This window comes from Ciconia boyciana, unplaced genomic scaffold (genome assembly GCF_034638445.1).
Source record: "Ciconia boyciana unplaced genomic scaffold, ASM3463844v1 HiC_scaffold_51, whole genome shotgun sequence".
In the NCBI taxonomy this organism is placed as follows: Eukaryota; Metazoa; Chordata; class Aves; order Ciconiiformes; family Ciconiidae; genus Ciconia; species Ciconia boyciana.
Window position 1 is genome coordinate 41,828 of NW_027328419.1, and position 14,983 is coordinate 56,810.

Consider the following 14,983-nt stretch of genomic DNA (forward strand, 5'->3'; position numbering starts at 1 on the left):
GGGGGTAGGGTGTGCGTGTGGGGATGGGGATGACCCCGAGTGGGTGGGGACGGCCCGGGGCAGGGGCGCGTGGCCCCCAGGCTGGCGGAGATGACTGTTGCTGGTACCGGGGCATGGGAAGGGGGAACCTCGTTTTGGTGCGGGAGAACCTCGCGCTAAACTAACCCCGAGTGGATCCGGGCGTGGGGCCGCGACACCCCCAAGCCTGAGGTAATGGGGGCAGCGGGACCCCGGCTTGGGGAGCGGGCACTGGGGCTGGACCCCCCGGCTGCATCCCCTAGCGCCAATCCTGTCCCCCCAGCGCAGGGGCTTCCCTGGGGTGGGGGCCCCACTGGCAACGGCGGGTTTGAGCCCTGCGGGCAGTTGCCGGGCCATGATCTTGTCGGGATGACGGAGCCGTGGCGGGACGGCTGCCGGGGCCGGGGGACGCAGGAGGGGCCAAGGCTGAGGCACTGCCGGCCGCCTTTGCCTCCGTCTCTGCCGGCCCGCCCGGCCTTCAGGGGTCCCGGCTCACAGAGGCGGGGGAAAGGCTGGAGCAAGGCAGCCGGACCCTTGGCGGAAGAGGATCAGGGCAGGGAATCCTTCAGGAAACCGGACGTAGCCAAGTGTTTGGGGAGCTGGGGGGTACTGGGGACTGTCTGGGGGGAACGGGCGTCTCTGGGGGTGTTGGGAGTAGCCGGGGTATTTGGGGCGATTGTGGGAACGAGGGTACCCGTAAGGGCCCAGGGCGTTTGGAGGTGTCGGGGATGGGGGCGGTAAGTGGGGTGTCTGGGGACAGCAGGGGTGCCCAGAAGGGATGCGAAGTCTTTGGGGAGAGGGGGGGGCGTGGGGGCAGGTAGCTGCCGCGGGCGTCTGTGGGCTGAGGCGGTGCCTGAGGCTGTTTGGGGCAGTTGTGGGGCTATTGCTCACAAACAGACAACAGCTGGGGAGAGCTAGGGTGCCTGGGGATGACCGCGGGAAGCTCGAGGGGGTAAGGCCTCGTCAGGGCTGTGTTCGGGATGGGGGCACTGGCACCCTTCCTTGCCCCCGTCCCGCAGGTGTCCTGCACAGCGGGCCTGGCACCCTGGCAACGCAATGGCTCCTCACCCCACAGGCGCCCCTGCAGTGCCACATGCCCCCAAGGGTGCTGCGTCCCAGCGACACACGCCTGTGGCTGGAGAGCTTGCCTGACATAGAAGCGCACATCACGGGGCTGCAGAAGTGAAAGCACCGCGAAACCCTCCCGCAGGCATCCCTGCCCCCCCCCCGGGCCCCGCAATACCCTGCAAATCCCTTTCTCCCCCTGCAAATCCCTTTCTCCCCACCAGGGACCAGCCCCTGCTGATACATACCCTGGCTCTGCCCCTCCTGTGCAGCATGGGGGTGGAGGCACCCTCCTCACTCCTCATTCCCACCCCGGGGCTTTCTGTACCACCCCGTAACTGCATTAACCCCAATAAAGGGCCTGGCTCGAAGTGTGTTCGGGGACTGGCACGCGGGACAAGACCCTCTCCTTGCGCCCGACAAACACGCCCCAGCACGTGGAGGTGGAGATAGAAAAGGCTTTATTGGGGGCTGTCAAAGGGCAGCAGCCCCTCGCTGGCCACAGGGAGGATCTTTCCCAGCGTATATGCCAGGTTGGTGTAGGTCTCCTCAGGCAGCAAACGCAACAGCAGGCGGTAGAAGAACTCGGGGTCGTACGAGTGGGCGTAGAGCACCGCAGCAGCCAGAGCGAAGCCGGCGGCCAGCTGCAGACTCACCAAGAGCAGGACGAGTGTCCTGTGGGGCAGAAGAGGGATGTGAGACCGGGCAGGGTGGATGCATCCCAACCCCATCTTGCCTGTGGGCTGCAGGGGGCCATGCTGGGAGCCCCACGGGCTGCCTCCCCAGCCCTTTCTCATTGCTCCCTCAGGCAGGGTGGGCCATGAGACTCCGCAAGCCCGGGAAAACACCCTGGCCCAGGGAAAAGCGACACTGAGCACTTTCCAGCTGCAAAGCCCACAGCCCGCCAGCAGCTGCCCAGCAGCCTGGACTTGTGAGCCCCGCTGGCTGGAGCAGGTGTCCGGCCCATGCCACCCACTGCCTGGAGGCGGGCCCCAGGGCACAGGGGACCCAGTGGGAACACTCACTGCAGCCAATACATGGAGCCGCGTCTCCTCGACAGCATGTCGCGCTCCTGCAGGTCAACACAGAGCAAGGACGCTTGTCAAGCACTGCCGCGCAGTCGGGACAGCTGGAGTTGCACGGTGCCCCGGCCTCCGCCTCGCGCGGGAGCGTAGCCCATGCGTGGCTGTGACCTCCATGGACCCCTCTCCCCAGGGAGACCCACGCTGGCCGCGGCAGGGGCTGGCACAGGCTCTCCCCCCTTACCAGCTGCGCTTCCACCACCTCCGGCAGCCCAGACCCCGGCGCCTCTGCCACCTTCTTCCTCTGCTGCTGCCTGCAGGCAACAGGGCTTGGTTGGACGAGTTACAGACCTCCATGGCCACGCGAGGGGTCCCCTTCCAACCATACACCAGCCCAGGCAGGGATTGGACTCCCCTGTCACACCGCGTGCTGCACAGTCCCCCCACCCCGTTGCCTGGCACCAGCCTTGCCTGGCACCGGCATTGGCAGCCCCATCGCTCCGGGTGCTGCAGAGACCCCCTGGACACCCGTGTGGGGCGAGGGCCCAACTCACCAGAGCTCTTCCTCCACACACGCCTCTTCAAGTTTCTTTATTTCCTGACGCAGCACCTGGCAGAAGGAAGGGTCCGAGTCCCTCAGCCCGCTGCGGCCCTCCTCCAACCCCCCCACGCCAGGGCCCGTGGGCACCCAGCCGTTTTCCTCCAGCCCTTTCAGCACTACCTCATTCGCCTGCTTAGCCTCCCGCCAACAGGCCCTCAGGTGGGCATAGTACTTTTCCAGCTGCAAAACAACGGGCGTAGCATGCGGGCAGCTGGGCTGGGACCTGGGCACCCTCGCCTCTCTCCAGCCCCAGGGCCATGCCCGCTCGCTACCCCACTGCCCCGGGGCACTGGGAGACTGGGCGACCCACAAGGCCAGGCATAGGGAAGCGATGGATGCCCCCATATTCTGGGGAAACGTCCTCCCCATATTCTGGGGAAAACGTCCTCCCGGTCACGCTTCTGCCCACAGCCGCTGGGCAACCGGCGCTAGCTGACCCTCCTTGATGAGCAGGGGCTTGGACAAGACAGGATGACCTCCAGAAGTCCCTTCAAACCTCTCAGCCCCGGCCAACTCAGCTCTGGGACACGGGCAGAGGAGAGGACACCAACCTTGCTGTTGAGCTTCTGTATGGCATCACACAGATCCTGGCGGTTCTCCTGCATGCGGCAAGGAGAGCAGGGGCTCAGGGTCTGCAGCCCCAGCCCCATGGACCAGGAGCCGCTCCACACCTACCGTACGCTGCAGTGGCTCCTTCCTGCTTACCATTTGTGCGGAGCTCTGCACAGAATCTCTGCTGGCTCCTCGATCAGTCCCCAGAGCCTCTGCTGCCTGCAGGAATGGGGAACCATCAGATTCCCTGTCACAGACGTACACCCCCTCGCACATGGCCCTGCCCCAGCTTCCCACGTCCCGGCGGCCATCAGCCATCTACACGCCCCCATCCGGCCAGTGGTCCTGCACGCCCACTCGCCCTGTGCCTGACGGCCTGCGCCAGCTGGGTGCCCAGGACTTGGCTGGAGGTGGGGGGGGGCCCCAGGGACCGCTGAGGAGAGAAGGAGCTTCCCCGCCCCTGCTGTGCCGGGCACCCGCGGGGCCCCTCCTGCTGGCGGGGCTGCCCTGCCCTGGGGCCTCTGCGACACCTCCAGCGTCACGATCCTGCCCTGTCAGGTCACAACACCCCCCGCCCCCGGGACCCCCTTCCTTTTGGTCCCCCGCCAGCCCCAGCAGCGTAGCCGTCCTCCCCACCTGGCCCTGCCTCGGCCCAGGCTACTGCCTTCCCCCCACCCCACCGCTCGCAGCCACACACAGACCCCCGCCGCCCCTTGCCCAGCCGTGGCTCGCGGGGACTGTGGGGATACTCTGCCCTCACCCTCCTCTCCCCCGTCAGGGGCCTTCGGCTGCACAGCGTGAAGGCAGTGCCTCAGCCTTGGCCCCCTCCTGCGTCCCCCGGCCCCGGCAGCCGTCCCGCCACGGCTCCGTCATCCCGACAAGATCATGGCCCGGCAACTGCCCGCAGGGCTCAAACCCGCCGTTGCCAGTGGGGCCCCCACCCCAGGGAAGCCCCTGCGCTGGGGGGACAGGATTGGCGCTAGGGGATGCAGCCGGGGGGTCCAGCCCCAGTGCCCGCTCCCCAAGCCGGGGGGTCCCGCTGCCCCCCATTACCTCAGGCTTGGGGGGTGTCGCGGCCCCACGCCCGGATCCACTCGGGGTTAGTTTAGCGCGAGGTTCTCCCGCACCAAAAACGAGGTTCCCCCCCTTCCCATGCCCCGGTACCAGCAACAGTCATCTCCGCCAGCCTGGGGGGGCCACGCGCCCCTGCCCCGGGCCGTCCCCACCCACTCGGGGTCATCCCCATCCCCACACGCACACCCTACCCCCCGCCCCACGGGTGGCGACAGGGAGACGTCCCCCCGTGGGTGGCAGCTTTCCCACAGAGCGATTGGCGTTAGTGCGACGAGGAGGCTGCGGGGGGGTGGGGGGTTCTGCACCGTGACAAGGCGCGTTTAACAGCCGGGGGCTGGGCCCCGCTCGTGCCCCAGCGCCCGAAGGAGATGCCCACACGGATGGACTTTGAGCTGAGCGGTTTATTGGGGTAAATCGGGGGGGTACGGAGACAGCCCCCCCGAGGTGGGAATGGAGGGCTGGGGAGGACCCTGGTGGCCCCACAGCCCCGTGGCCCCCTGTCCCCATCCCCAGCGGTGCTATTCCCATGGCCCCCTTGCCAGTTGCCCCCCCATCCCACGGGGCACATTCCAGCAATCTCATAGCCGGTGGCCCTGTCCCCAAGGCCCTGTCCCTGCCGACCCCACAGCCACAGGCCGGCACAGCCCCGGCTGCTCCCTGCCAGCTTCTCCAGCCACTCGCAGGTCTTGCTGCAAGGGGAAAGGCCCTGCTGGATGGAGGCCAGAGTGACGCGGGCTGAAATGCATACTCATATATATACGATTCAAGGTGACACTTTGCCCCGCGTCAGGCTCCTCACCCACCTCCTTGGGCGTTCGGCAGCCTGCAGGATTGAGCTGTGAGAGCTGGGGTCAAGCAGCCTGGTGCGCAGGTCGCTTCAGGCTGGAAGACCAGCCGACGCAGACTCCCACCTCTACATGCACCCAGGGCTGCTCAGACGCACGTGTTTTCACACGCTTACTAACGGAGATGACGCTCTGCACTGTGGAAATGATCAGCAGCAAGGCTGGTGCTCTCTTTCTCATTGTGCTGCTGTGCTGGCCTCCCTCCCTGCCTCCCTTCCTCCCTCTTCCCAGTGCTGGGGCCGGCCGCTGTCCCCAGGCCCTAGGAAGAGCTGCTGCAGGCACCCAGAGCGCTCCCCGGACAGCCCTGTGCCACCTCCTCTGCCTTGCTGGCTGCCCAGGGATGTTCCTTAGCCCACGGCCATCTGGGCACTGAGGGAATGTGCTGCTCCTGGCGAGCAGCTGGCTGGGGGCTGCTCCAGGTCATAGAATCATAGAATGGTTTGGCTTGGAAGGGGACCTTTAAAGGTCATTTAGTCTAACCCCCCTGCCATGGGCAGGGACATCTTTCACTAGGTAAGTTGCTCAGAGCCCCATCCAACCTGACCTGGAACACTTCCAATGATGGGGCATCTACAACTTCTCTGGGCAACCTGTTTCAGTGTCTCACCACCCTTATTGTAAAACATTTCTTCCTTATGTCCAAGCTAAACCTGCCCTCTTTCAGTTTAAAACCATTGCCCCTTGTCCTGTCCCTACAAACCTTGGTAAAAAGTCTCTCTCCGTCTTCCTTCTAAGCCCCCTTCACATATTGAAAGGCCGCAGGAAGGTCTGTCCAGAGCCTTCTCTTCTCCAGGCTCAACAACCCCAGCTCTCTCAGCCTTTCTTCATAGCAGAGGTGTTCCAGACCTTGGATCATTTTTGTGGCCCTCCTCTGGACCTGCTTTAACAGGACCGTGTCCCTCTCGTACCGGGGACCCCAGAGGTGGACGCAGTACTCCAGGTGGGGTCTAACGAGAGCGGAGTAGAGAGGAAGAATCCCCTCCCTCCACCTGCTGGCCACGTTTCTTTGGAGGCAGCCCAGGGTACAATTGGCTTCCTGGGCTGCGAGCGCACATGGCCGGCTCATGTCCAATTTTTCGTCCACCAGGATCCCCAAGTCCTTCTCCGCAGGGCTGCTCTCAATCCATTCATCCCCAGTCTGTATTGATATTGGGGTGGCCCTGACCAAGGTGCGGGACCTTGCACTGGGCCTTGTTGAACTTCACGAGAGGTTTGCTACACCACTCAGCTTGGTGTCCTCTGCAGACTTGCTGAGGGTGCACTCAATCCCACCGTCTATGGTGCTGATGAAGATATTCAGTAGCATTGGTCCCGGTACGGACCCTTGAGGGACACCAGTTTGTTACTGGTTTCCACTTGGACATTGTGCTCTTTGGACGTGGCCATCCAGCCAGTTCCTTATCCATCTAGCGGTCCCTCCGTCAAACCCGTGTCTCTCCAATTTAGCAGCAAGAATGTTGGGGAGACCGTATCAAAGGCCGTACAGAAGCGTAGGTAGATGGCATCCGTAGCTCTTCCCTTGTCCACCGATGCAGTCCCTCCGTGGTAGTAGGCCACTGGATTAGTCAGGCACGATTTGTCCTTGGTGAAGCCACGTTGGCTGTCTGTAATCACCTCCCTGTCTTCAATATGTCTTGAAATGTCTTCCAGGAGGATGTGCTCCATGATCTTATCGGGCACGGATGCGCTGGAGGGGTCTGCAGCCCTCCTCAGGGGTGAGCCTCTGCAGGAGCATGGCAGATGTCTGCTGCTGTCAGGCTGGCCCAGCACAGGAGCGGCCCAGGACGAAAGGGCCCGACCTGAGCTGATCCTTCTTCAATCTGTCGGCTTGCCAGGACAACTGGCCAGGGCGTTTTGGCTGGAGCGCCCTTGGGAGGGAGCCGCGGCCTTCTCCTGCGGCTGCTGGGAAAAGCCCTGCCCTTACTGCAAGGCAGGGTGCTGGGCCTGGAGAAGAGGGAGCTGGGCGTGTAGCCAGAGAGGCTGTCCTCGGTCCCTCTGAGCTGTGTTCCTGCTGGCCTCTCTGCTCAGACACACACTGCCCAATGATGTGGCCTGCCTGAAGAAGGGCTCCCCTGCCCATCACCTTGCAGAGCCAGGGGGACCCTTGCAGAGCCAGTGCGGGACCCGCAAGGGAAGCCCCCCTCCCGCATGAAGCAGCTCCAGTGAGAAGGGGCACCTGCGAGCCAGGATGGCCCCAAGCCCTCTGTGCTGCCCGGCACTGCCTAGGAAATGAGAGAGGGCCCAGGGCCTTGCCGACAGGCCTGCTTCCCTCCTCTTCTCTGCCAGCGGGAGAGCTTTCCTGGGGCTGCGACACTGGGGCTCCCAGCGACACTGGAGCTTTGTTGAGCGACCCTGGGCTGCGGAAGCTGGAGCTGGACCATCGGGGGCTTCTCCTTCGAGCCCCATTCCCCTGCCCCGTCCCTTGCAGCTGGGATCACGAGCATCCGTCTCCTGAGGGAGAAAGCTCCCTTCCCCACTAGTGGTGCAAGCTGTTGGAAGCTCCCTGGAAGAACTTTTACAAGGAACATACACAAGTCGAGCTGCCACACATCTTCTTTGTTTTATTATTCTGCCTGAAGGAGCTCTTGGGCCTGCGGGTGGTCGTTGTGGTTCGCCGTCTTCCCGTGAACCTGTACTCGGTACACGCAGGTGTACTCTGGGTTTCCCCAGTTGCTCTGCACCTGGAATTTGATGTAGCGAAAGGTCCTGGGAAGCTCCTTCTGTAAAGAAATGGGGGGAGGCATCATTACGCAGGTGGCAAGAGCCACAGCACATCGCCAGAGCCCCCTCTGCCCGCACTCCCCCTGCTGAGGGCCAAACGGCAGCCCTGACGAAGGAAGAAGCAAGGGCAACCAGACCCCTCTTTGCCAGGACCAAGGAGGAGCTTCTCGGTGCCTAGAAAGCAAAGGCCTGGCCTCAGAGGCTTGCTGAGGGGAGCTGTGGAAACCAGAGGCGCTTTGCTGCCTGGGCTGCCGTGGGACACGGGGAGAGTCCCGCTGAGGGGAGGACATCTGCCGTCCTCCTTCCTGCCGTCTCCCCTGAGGGGGACTGTTTCCCTTCCCGGACCCCTTCCCGCTGCTGCTTTCTCTGCGCTACCCGAAGGAAAAGGAAAGCCCTTGCAAAGGTGGGGCAGCTGCCTCGGCCAGCAGAGCAAAGCCCCTTTTGCTCTCCTCTTGCCGTCTTCCTGCAGGAGCCAGGAGCATGGGAGAGCAGAGGGGCTGGCTGGGGTGATCCCCCGCACTCTCTCCTCCAAGGACTTGCAGACAACCCTGCCTTCTTCCCGGGCATCCTGGCCACAGCTCTTGCGGTACCTGCACATGGAATGTCTGAGCGATCTCCTTGTGCACATCGTAGGTGAATGTCCCCAGGAGAGTTTCTGCCGTTGCCTCATCCACTCCCTCAAAGACAAGAGACAAAGGGAGCGGGTCAGGCTCGAGCAGGGCGTCAGAAAAGGGCATGCCGAGGCCGAACCCGGGAACCCCTCCCCACCTCCCTTGGCTCTAGTGGTAGTCTAGCACAGCTCAGGGTGACTCTGGGTCAGGGTGCTTTGAGCACGTGCTCCAGGATCTCTGCTTCATGGCCAAGGAAGAAGCCCCCAGAGGCACAGAACCCCACGTGCCCCCACTGGTCCCCCAGGGGATGCGGTGCTCTGCAGGGGATGCGGTGCTCTGCGGTGCTCCGCCGCATCTGTCTGTCTCCCAGACAGATGTCTGAGAGAAGCCCCGCGAGAAGCACGCCTCTGGTACAGCTTTTCCCCGCGGCCGGGCCCCCCCGAGAAGCGCAAGGCAAAGACTTACGGAGACAGCAAAGTCTTTGGGGGCACTGCTGACTTCCCCGGAAGGAGAGACTGCCTCGGAGATATGCCAGATGGTGAAAGCCATCGGCCAGATTTGCTCAGGCAGCCGGATGACCACGTGGCCCGAGATCCCTGGAAAGCCCAGCAGTTGCCAGGGGCAATACGGGTCTGAAACCAGAAAGCCACGACCATCAGCGGCAAGGCAGGCAAAGAGCCAACAGAGCTGCCTGTTTGGCCAGAAGCAGAGACCTTGCCTTGCCTGTGAGCTGCCATCCTGCTCGTAAATGAGTACAAGTTGACGGGCAGCAGGGCAATATGGAAGTGCTTCTACAAAACCTCTGGGCTCCACCTCCTTTCCCAAGCCAGCTCTGCTTTCTCAGAGCCTGCAGTGACAGGTCTCCCTCGTGTACCTCACCCCAGCGCCCTTCAAAGACTGCGCTGCAGCTGCAAGGTCCAGTGCAGACTTGGACCCTGCTCCAGACTTGGTAGACCAGATCAGGGCCGGGGCCCAGAGGAGTGTCTCTCACTGCTTCCATGGCTCAGCAGCCCCCACCACTGCCACCCACTCCGGAAAGGGACCCTCAGGGACGCGGTATGGCAGTGGGGCTGTCAAGGGCAAAGTTCCTGGGCAAACTGCAGCCAAGGGTGGTGGGCAGGTCGCAGAAGCTGGGTTTCAGCTCGGTCCCCCTCCTGATGGGAGGGCAGTGCTGTCAGGGATTGCGGGGCTCGGGAATGTGATGCAGACTGCAGGGCGGAGCGATAGGGCCGGGCTGAAGGGAAGTGCCGTGCACTTGGTCTGCCAATCCGAAAGCAAGGAGGTGACCCACAAGTCAGGACTTCCCCTGTGCTACCTGCAAGATTGTCTCTGGAGGGTTTGCAGAAGAGAAGCTGAATGGAGAAAGCCACCAGGTCTTCTTGCCTTCCCCACCATAACTCCTGGATGTCCTCTCCTCATCAATGGTGGCACCTGACATGAAGGTGGACAGAGATTAGGAGTTGAAGCAGTGCGTTAGGATGTATATCTCGGGCCTGAAAGCAGAGCTTGGCAGACTTTGGGGGAGTGCCATAGACAAACGGAGGGCAGCGAGACTTCCTGTCTGCATACCTATGGCTTCCAGAGCCCAGTCAGGCATCTGGAGGTAGTTTTCAAGCACCTTCTCAATTGCCGCCTCTGTCAACTGCAGAATTTCCTGGGAAAAAATGAGAATGGAGAGATGGCAGTGGACCCAAACACACGCACGGGCCGTTCTGCATGAACAGCGAGTCCTAGCACAGAGGCAAGGAGCGCCTCTGTGTCAGAAAACCCAAGGCAAGACCTGTCGGGAAAGGTGCCGACTTTGAGAATGCCAAGGGGAAGCAGCAGGAGGGAGCCCGGAAAGGCAGCGAGGTCTCTGATCTACCCCCAGCACCCTTACCTCTCTCTTCTCCTCTGGGACACCATGGTCTCCGAGGACCTCTCTCGCTGCCTGCAGTATGTTCCCCCTTGCAGCAGACACCTGAGCCGCCGTCTCCTCGAGCTCCCGCATCTTCTGCTCCAGCCAAGCCTGTGACTTCCTGGAGGCAAAGAGAAAGCAGGTCTTGTCCAGCAGCCGCCCAGCCTCTGCAGGCAGGCTCCAAACGCCGTGCAGAGAAAGGTCGGACAAGCTTGGGTCACCCCTCGCATCCCCTGGCCCCTTTCCTTCCTCTGGTTTCCAAATGGCTCCCTTCCACCACCGCAGGTAGGAGGCGGGGAAGGTCAGGAGCCCCTGGGCGCGAGGCGAGTGAGCGCAGGCAGCACGAAGCCAGCTGAGACGGCTCCACAGAGTGCATTTCTTGGCAAGAAAGCGCTCTTACCCCAGAGACTCCAGCTCCACTTCAGGAAGCCGCGATGCCTCCTGCAAGATAAAGAGGGGGTGGGATGGCCTCCTTAAGTAGTTTGTTTACTGCCCAAATTGACACTTTGGAGAGGCACTCCGCTGGAGCAAGCACGAGGAGCACTGCCAGGGCTTCCCAAAGGAGACTCCCCTAGGGAGAGCTGGCAGAATTCCCTGCTGCTTCGAGTCACTTTGGAGAGACCCCGACCCCAAGGTTTGGGCTCTTTAGCCAGCCACGTTCAGCAGAGCATCTTTCGGGTCTCTGTCTGACCCCCCCCCGCCCCCAGGTTCTCCGAGAGGTATGCAGGCAGCAAAGGCACCTTCTGCCAAAGTGCTCCACGCTTCGGCCTGCCACCCTGCGGAGGTCACTCGGGAAGATCCGTTCTCCGTGTTGAACCCCATCCAGGCACTAAGGAGACTGCAGGACGAACAGGAGCACCCCCCACCCTCTGCCTCAGCAGTGATGGGCATTTTTGACCAAGCACCCCACGTTCCCAGGGGAGGCAGGAGGGCAGAGCCACGGCCTTTGCAGGTCTTGGCTTTCCCACAGCAAGAGACACTTACCTGCAACGCTTCCTTTCCCCACACCGTTGAGCCCCAGCAGTAGACAACAGCTGTGGGTGCCGTTGTCAAGAGACGGTTATTTTCCTCAGGAGCTGGTCCCTCTCCCCAGGACTGAGGGGACCATTTTGGTCAGGGATACTCACCCGACAGGATGGGGAGCAGCAGGAAAAGGAGCCTCAGGACCCTCCTGCCCTTCTGGTGGCTGTTGCATTGTCTAAGAGAGAGGGAACACTGTTGTTACCAAAGCCCACGGTTGGTACACATATTTGCCAGGGATCCGTTTAGGAGCTCGCTTGCTACCAGGTTCGTGTGCTCAGCACAGCTGCAAGCATGAGGGCCCAGGGCCTTTGGGAAGGTCTGGCCTGTTGCACACCACCCCTGGGACACAAAGACCTCTGGCCTGACACAGGAGCAGCAGCCTGGCCCCACTCGGCTCTCCCCAGAGAAGGGGCAGGGCCGTGCCCCCGGAATGGGATTGCTGGGCTGCCCAGCTGGAAGGCAGTAGTGCAGACAGCCCCCATGCTCTGGGGCTGCCTGCTCCTGCCGGGAAGCCAGGCAGCACACAAGGCTTCTGGCCTGATCCCTCTCTGCTTTCTGGGCCCTCTTGCACCCACCTGCCCAACCTGGCTGGCATCTCCACAGCCCCAGCGCACTGGCCAGACAGAGGGAAAAGCCTGTTCTCCTCCCGAGACCCAAGCACCTCTTTGCTAGGCATCCGCTAGCTGCTGAAAGCGCTCTGCTTCGCGCTACTGCCCACCTCTGCAGCGTGGGGTTTTATGGAGGGCAGCCGGTTATGACCTCACAAGAGCCGACTGGTGATGCCCATGATGACCTCAGAGGGGTTGCTGTGCCACCTGGGAGGGAGAAACCCTGTGGGTTAGCCCCTGCCCACACCTGCAGCTCCCGGAAACAAGGGACCCAGAAGCACGTGGGAGCACAGAGAGCAGCACCTCCTTTGGCTGCCCCGGCAAGCTGCTGGGCCGTTACACACCTCATCCTGTGCCAGGCGGTGGCATGCCCTGTCAAACTCCTGGCAGGAAGGTAGTTTTGTGAGAATCTGGGGAGTTTTAACACTGAATTAGCTCAGGGAATTGCCTTTTGCACACGGGCATTGCCAGCCGCTGATGGCAGGGCACTGCGCTGCTTCAGGAGAGGCTGTAGTCCCACGGGGGTTAGTCCAGAGGCAGTGCCGGCTTAAGCGCTCCCCTCGAAACCCGGTGTGCAGGTGCTACAGACAAGCTCCGAGAGCCGGGCTCTTCCTTTTGTTGCCTCGCTGTAAAATAACTCCCGAAACACACGGAGTATGTTTAGAGAGGAGACATTGCCTTACTCTGCGCAGGGTGCAAGGTGGAATATTTCCACAAATCGAGCACGCCTATTGCAATTCTTTTCAGTATTTATACATGAAAGTTAACACACCCTGCCTATCTAATACATAATCATCAGACTAACTAACCATCCTCTTCTTCCATCGGTCCGTATTTTCTCCGCTTCGATTTAAAGCCACAGTGTGATTTTAATCCACTGCGCATGCCCGCAAGGAGTGTGGGGGGGGGGGGTTGTCCTTTCGTCCCCCAGTTGGGTCGGTGGTCACGATCTCCCCTGCCGCCTTTACCTTTCCCCTAGTTACTGTGATTCCTGTTGTTTTCATGGCTGTTGTGGTGTCCCTTTATCTTTACGGCTCTCCCGGTAAGAGGATGTTCCCGTTATTGGTCTTCAAAGGGTTACAGCTTCGCATTCTGTTAGGACAAACACATGCCTGTTAGTAAAATATGCAGTGCCCGTACCCTCTTATCGAACGTAGGCATTATCTATTACCTTGAAGATTCTACAATTCTCACAGTCTCGGATGCTAGTTGCTATTTCTAACTGCCTATGACTCTCACACTCTAGTATGCTAATTTCTATTCTAACTCTGATCCCTTCTTAACTACTACTAACTCTTATACTATTTCTATTACTATTTCTATTTTATTCTAAAATACACACTCATATACTAAAATATTCTAAAATGCATACTCATATATATACGATTCAAGGTGACACTTTGCCCCGCGTCAGGCTCCTCACCCACCTCCTTGGGCGTTCGGCAGCCTGCAGGATTGAGCTGTGAGAGCACTGTGCGCATCCCCTCAGGGCGACTATGAGCGAGCTGGGCATGTGGGTACTCCACAGACGCCTGCGGGGCTGGCCTGGGAGCAGGGAGCCCAGTGCTGCCCAGGCTCCCAGGGCTGGGGTCAAGCAGCCTGGTGCGCAGGTCGCTTCAGGCTGGAAGACCAGCCGACGCAGACTCCCACCTCTACATGCACCCAGGGCTGCTCAGACGCACGTGTTTTCACACGCTTACTAACGGAGATGACGCTCTGCACTGTGGAAATGATCAGCAGCAAGGCTGGTGCTCTCTTTCTCCTTGTGCTGCTGTCCTGGCCTCCCTCCCTGCCTCCCTTCCTCCCTCTTCCCAGTGCTGGGGCCGGCCGCTGTCCCCAGGCCCTAGGAAGAGCTGCTGCAGGCACCCAGAGCGCTCCCCGGACAGCCCTGTGCCACCTCCTCTGCCTTGCTGGCTGCCCAGGGATGTTCCTTAGCCCACGGCCATCTGGGCACTGAGGGAATGTGCTGCTCCTGGCGAGCAGCTGGCTGGGGGCTGCTCCAGGTCATAGAATCATAGAATGGTTTGGCTTGGAAGGGGACCTTTAAAGGTCATTTAGTCTAACCCCCCTGCCATGGGCAGGGACATCTTTCACTAGGTAAGTTGCTCAGAGCCCCATCCAACCTGACCTGGAACACTTCCAATGATGGGGCATCTACAACTTCTCTGGGCAACCTGTTTCAGTGTCTCACCACCCTTATTGTAAAACATTTCTTCCTTATGTCCAAGCTAAACCTGCCCTCTTTCAGTTTAAAACCATTGCCCCTTGTCCTGTCCCTACAAACCTTGGTAAAAGTCTCTCTCCGTCTTCCTTCTAAGCCCCCTTCACATATTGAAAGGCCGCAGGAAGGTCTGTCCAGAGCCTTCTCTTCTCCAGGCTCAACAACCCCAGCTCTCTCAGCCTTTCTTCATAGCAGAGGTGTTCCAGACCTTGGATCATTTTTGTGGCCCTCCTCTGGACCTGCTTTAACAGGACCGTGTCCCTCTCGTACCGGGGACCCCAGAGGTGGACGCAGTACTCCAGGTGGGGTCTAACGAGAGCGGAGTAGAGAGGAAGAATCCTCCCTCCACCTGCTGGCCACGTTTCTTTGGAGGCAGCCCAGGGTACAATTGGCTTCCTGGGCTGCGAGCGCACATGGCCGGCTCATGTCCAATTTTTCGTCCACCAGGATCCCCAAGTCCTTCTCCGCAGGGCTGCTCTCAATCCATTCATCCCCCAGTCTGTATTGATATTGGGGTGGCCCTGACCAAGGTGCGGGACCTTGCACTGGGCCTTGTTGAACTTCACGAGAGGTTTGCTACACCACTCAGCTTGGTGTCCTCTGCAGACTTGCTGAGGGTGCACTCAATCCCACCGTCTATGGTGCTGATGAAGATATTCAGTAGCATTGGTCCCGGTACGGACCCTTGAGGGACACCAGTTTGTTACTGGTTTCCACTTGGACAT

At 61.0% G+C, this 14,983-nt stretch overlaps 1 protein-coding gene across 1 annotated transcript; it reads right to left on the reverse strand.

Annotated features, from left to right (window-relative positions):
• Nucleotides 1-7,741: 7,741 nt before the first annotated feature.
• LOC140645943 (SUN domain-containing protein 3-like) lies at nucleotides 7,742-13,128 on the reverse strand. The gene is given in 9 exon segments (XM_072849388.1): nucleotides 7,742-7,897; nucleotides 8,489-8,575; nucleotides 8,975-9,099; nucleotides 9,102-9,141; nucleotides 9,825-9,940; nucleotides 10,079-10,163; nucleotides 10,389-10,527; nucleotides 12,194-12,244; nucleotides 13,070-13,128. Coding segments are annotated over 9 exon segments (858 nt in total).
• Nucleotides 13,129-14,983: the final 1,855 nt, after the last annotated feature.